General features: G+C 44.7%; 1 protein-coding gene across 1 annotated transcript; it reads left to right on the top strand.

Annotated features, from left to right (window-relative positions):
- The first annotated feature begins 1,002 nt into the window (after window positions 1-1,002).
- On the top strand, window positions 1,003-2,315 carry LOC125943030 (uncharacterized). Its single transcript, XM_049661362.1, has 2 exons — window positions 1,003-1,462; window positions 1,876-2,315. Exons 1-2 carry the CDS (start codon window positions 1,254-1,256, stop codon window positions 2,069-2,071), a joined length of 405 nt encoding a protein of 134 aa, XP_049517319.1. The 5' UTR covers window positions 1,003-1,253; the 3' UTR covers window positions 2,072-2,315.
- Window positions 2,316-4,591: the final 2,276 nt, after the last annotated feature.

Below are 4,591 nucleotides of genomic sequence, written 5' to 3'. Positions count from 1 at the left end.
TTCGCGTCGTAACTTCGCCGACTTTGCTTCGCACGCGGCGCCATGTTTAGCGAGGCTGTGAAGACACACGAAAAGTGCGCAGCAACAACGGCAACGAGTGCAATGAAGTGGCTGATGTTGATGTTCATGCGGCTTCACCGTTTAGAACGGGCGGGCGCTAGTGCGTGGTAACTAAGTAACAAGAATTAAAAATGTCAAATAACAGTGTGACTATAGAAAAGAAGCAAAAAAAACTGCTGTGCATGGCAGAAGGCGACGCGCGGTGGAGCGTCATTTGACGTCCGCTCAATAAGAGGCGGGCCTATCGCATCCAATCCGATTTTGACTGTATACAAGTCGCATTGTTATATAAGACGAACCTACGAAAAAATCAGAAAAAAACCGCGTCTTATACGCCGGAAAGTACGGTACTAACGCTTACAAACACAGTTATTTTCCCAGAACAGTTAAAGACTAGAACTCACTGCCTCAGGAGATTTTTGCAGCTGAAAATTTTGCTACATCACAGGAAAATTATCTCTTCAGTGTTTAGTGTTCAGATGTATTGTTGTTGTGCACAGATATGCTGTTTTTTAGCGTTTTGATGAGTGTTTAATGCAACGAATTCATGTTTTCTTGTTCTTGTTGTTACGATTTACCTTGATGTTTCTTTTGCCCCTCCTGCTTGCACCAAAATGTTGGTTCGCAGTATGTTTAAATAAATAAAAAAATTATTAAATAAAAATTTGGGGAATATTTTGTGTAGCACACGAAAACAATGCGTATTGCAAAGACTTTCGTGCCATGTACTACGTAGTATCGTGCATCCTCATTGTGCTTAAGCTTTTCAAAGCTATGCTGGGTTAATGACAGACATGGTGGTGGATTCCAGTTCGATGCCAACCATATATTTCTGACACGCACCGGAATCTTACTACATTGTTATTGCATTTTGCTTTGATTAAAGGAGTACTGACACCAAAAATTTCCATATTGTTTTTATGGCTTTAATAGATAGTTAATGACCCAGTAATCATGGTACGAAACCTCATTTACTTCAGAGCGCGACAGGTAATTATTTGGAGTCTTTTTTGTAGCGACTAGTCCCAGTTTCGGTTTCAGAGAGCAACGAGACGGGAGAAGAGGGATTGTAAACAAAGTGGGCACGTGATCGCAAAAAGCCATGACGTATGCTCTGACGCACAGCCAGCGTGCGCGCCGGCGTGCGAGCTTCGTTTTGCTAGTTCGTCTGCTATGCCTGCACGTGATTTGCCATGTTCTCGCTATCCTCGCCATCATCTTCGTCGTCGTCCTCGTTTTCGTCGTGCAGTGGCGATGATTTCCTGCATGTGGCAGTCGCCGCCATATTAGACGTGGCCCATCACTTTCAATTTGACCCACTAGAGAGCAGCGACTCGGATATTGCGGCCGGCGACGGGGAGGACGAACCTGAACAAAACCCTCGCATCGGCCACGTTCAATGGTAAGACACAACGAATCGGCGTTGAACGTTGTGGCCTGCACGGTATTTAACAGTAGCGTGTATATATATATATATATATATATATATTAACTCTTCGCATGTCATAATTAATCTCAATTTTCATAACGTCTTAAGAGCAATGAATGCGCTGCGGCATATATATATGCAATGCATCCCTTGTGTTTATAGGCATGGTAATTGCATGCTTCGATGTACCTACATTTAATATAGTTTTCGAATGAGCGACGGCTCATTGCTTTATATGCCGGTCTAACAGCAGACAGTTTTATTTATTTATGTTACCCTCAGGGTACAATTTGTAAATATTAACTACGATGCTCAGCAACATCTGCGAATTGCAGTGTGCGGAGCCAGCAGAGCACACATTTCATGTTGCATCGCGATTATCACAGGTGCCAATGTGGACACTGCAGTGCAATGGAGACTCAGCTCGAGTCGGTGTGCTGCACAGAACTTGACCGTGTGGACGCACTTCGGGGCAACGAGGCATGCATCACAAGCCACCCCACCTTTGTTCAGTATTGCCTGAACGTGCATGCCCTTGAAGTGGCGTATTACGCCTCATGGAAGACTGTCCGGCGCTTGTAGAGGCTTCGGAAATCCACAGGTATTTAGTTACACCTTTTTACCGCGGCCTCGACTCAAAGCACGACGGTCGCAATATTAAATTTTCGGTCGGGAATTATTTGTGATCTCACGTTGCAACATGACGTAATACGTCCATCCAACCTTCCGTGTTAGTGTTCGAGCCCATCAATCGTCGCACGCGCGTAACTTCTAAGAGACGTGCAGTCGACTTCACAAATTTACGGTTCACGGTATCTCAGACAACGTTGAATTACCCCCCCCCCCAATTCCTGCAGGGGTCATGAAAATATTCTGCCTTTCCTCGGATGTGCCGCGGATCCTATACTTTTGACGCCGGCTTCACGCTACAGGAGGCATACCCCGTCACTAATTAGCGTTATCTTTAAAATTATCCTAACCTCGTTCATTTATTTTCAGGCGGTACAGATACACCGCATACCGCCAATTGGCATGGTGGGTGTGGCATTGGCTGGGACGGGGCAACAGGAAGGTGCTGCCCAGCTGTGTCGTTGCTGCTGTGAGGGACGCCTTCCCATCCGAGGAGTATGCAGGATTTCAATATCCGGATTATTAAAAAAATGTGAACTAAATGTGCCTGTGTGTGTTGCTGCAATGCTGTGTAACAAGAAGAGGGTTCAGGACATGAAATTTGCATTTCACGTGAAGTTACAAATTGCCTTCTGAACAAATTGGAAAACACATTGTTTTTATTCACAAAATATATGGCATAATTGCTAACAGGGCTACGACCAAGGTCTGCATCACTTGTTGTGGCCTACACATCCACAGTTGACATGATAGCAAAGACTCGTAGAATATTTCAAGTTCAGTGAATACAAGGGCTATAAGTAATCTTATCTACTCAATCATTGCCATTCTGACTTCTGCTTATCACATCTCCATTTATTGTTACCAGACAATTCACGCAATACATTTCGGTCAATGAAAACTAGAAACCCTCAGAGACATGACATGCATTTAGAAATTATTCGCTTTCTTTGCATGCACATACCAAATGGCTAATTCCAAGTGCAACATTATAGCAGCGAGTGGAGCGTATTATGTATTTGTGTCATGTACAATTGCACCGAGGAGTAGCTGCACAAAACATTTTTAGAGGGCTTAGTGGTTGTGTGTATTCAACTACACAGGCAGCTCTCAGAAATGGGAAACTAGCTTGTGCAAAGTCAGGCTTCTTGGCCTATTTGGTAAAGGTTTATCTTGCAACAAATGGCACAAGAGAAGACGACGCGTAGTAGACTAAACAATTGCCCGTTTCTCGTCGTGCCATCATCCTTTCTGCCAATTCAGCCAAGGCTTACGCCAAGTCGTGCTATATTAGACAAGATTTCATTAACTATGGCAGAACTGGCCACTTTTAATTTTTTTTGTCAGAATGATGCAGAAACAAAGTGGGTGAGGTTACAAGGTGGTTCAAAAAGATAAAACATGAGACACAACAAAGTAGTAGCCGCTCAATTCCTGATGTTGCACAGACCATGCTAAAGTGGCAGTTGCTGTCAGAAGGGGCCTAGAGGCACCAATTTTAGATATAAAGTTTTTGAGTTTTTTTTGTAACCTTATGAGGCTCTCTACTCACGGTTACAATGATAAACAGAGAACACTGTAGTCAGACGAATATGTTATGGCCCTTTCACAGCAATGACTAGCGTAAATAGAATGTTACAATGTTGCAGTACATCAAAAAGCAGGAGTAGCAGCAGAAATGTTTATTAGTACAAGAAACGTAACAAGCTCCAAAAGAAAACCAAGATAAATATTGTGACGATGCGTCACATTTATTTACAGGATAGGAGATGATAGCTCAAGGTAGGCCATCTATGGAGACAATCGCAGTACAGTGCAATTCATTGTCTTCATTTACATTAGCACATTTCATTTCCCCATTCGCAGACAATGCGGGCAAGTCAATCAGAGGATCAATGGTGGTAAAGATTCAGGCGTGCGGCGTAAGTCGATTGTCTCTTACTAAAGCGGTGATGGGTACTTGTGAGACGAGAGATTACATACGTAACGTCACTGAGGTGTTCAAGAATGATGAACAGGCCAAAATAGCAGGCCAAGAACTTCTGACACAAACCACGGCATCTAGTCACACAAGGTCACCTTTAGCGTAAGAAACGTGTTGATGGCAGGTGTCCCCCGCAGGGGCGTCTGCGTCAGCAGGCGTTTGGTGAGTTGCGCCACCACGTACCCGAGCACATGAGGGTTGGACCCTCCCGCGTGTAGCCGTGCGTGGCTTAGCCGTGTCTGGGGAAAGGGGGATCCTGGAGGTTGAGCTGATGCCGGGTGTTCGGACCTTTAAGGCCCCCCGGCGGAGGCAACACACCTCTTTGGCCTCTGCTTCACATAGACGGCACCCCTGGGCTGACCCACCCAGGGGAAATCGGCAGTTGCCTTTTCCTGTCCTCCTCTTAAATCTTCGTCTTTCTGTCTCACTTTCAATCTATCCTGTCTTCTTTTCACTTCCCTTTTACTTCCGTTTTCCCAGGCAGCTAG

Source organism: Dermacentor silvarum, chromosome 2 (assembly GCF_013339745.2).
Source record: "Dermacentor silvarum isolate Dsil-2018 chromosome 2, BIME_Dsil_1.4, whole genome shotgun sequence".
NCBI lineage: Eukaryota > Metazoa > Arthropoda > Arachnida > Ixodida > Ixodidae > Dermacentor > Dermacentor silvarum.
The sequence above is the reverse complement of the archived record's forward strand: the minus strand, read 5'-3'. Positions and strand labels throughout refer to the sequence as shown.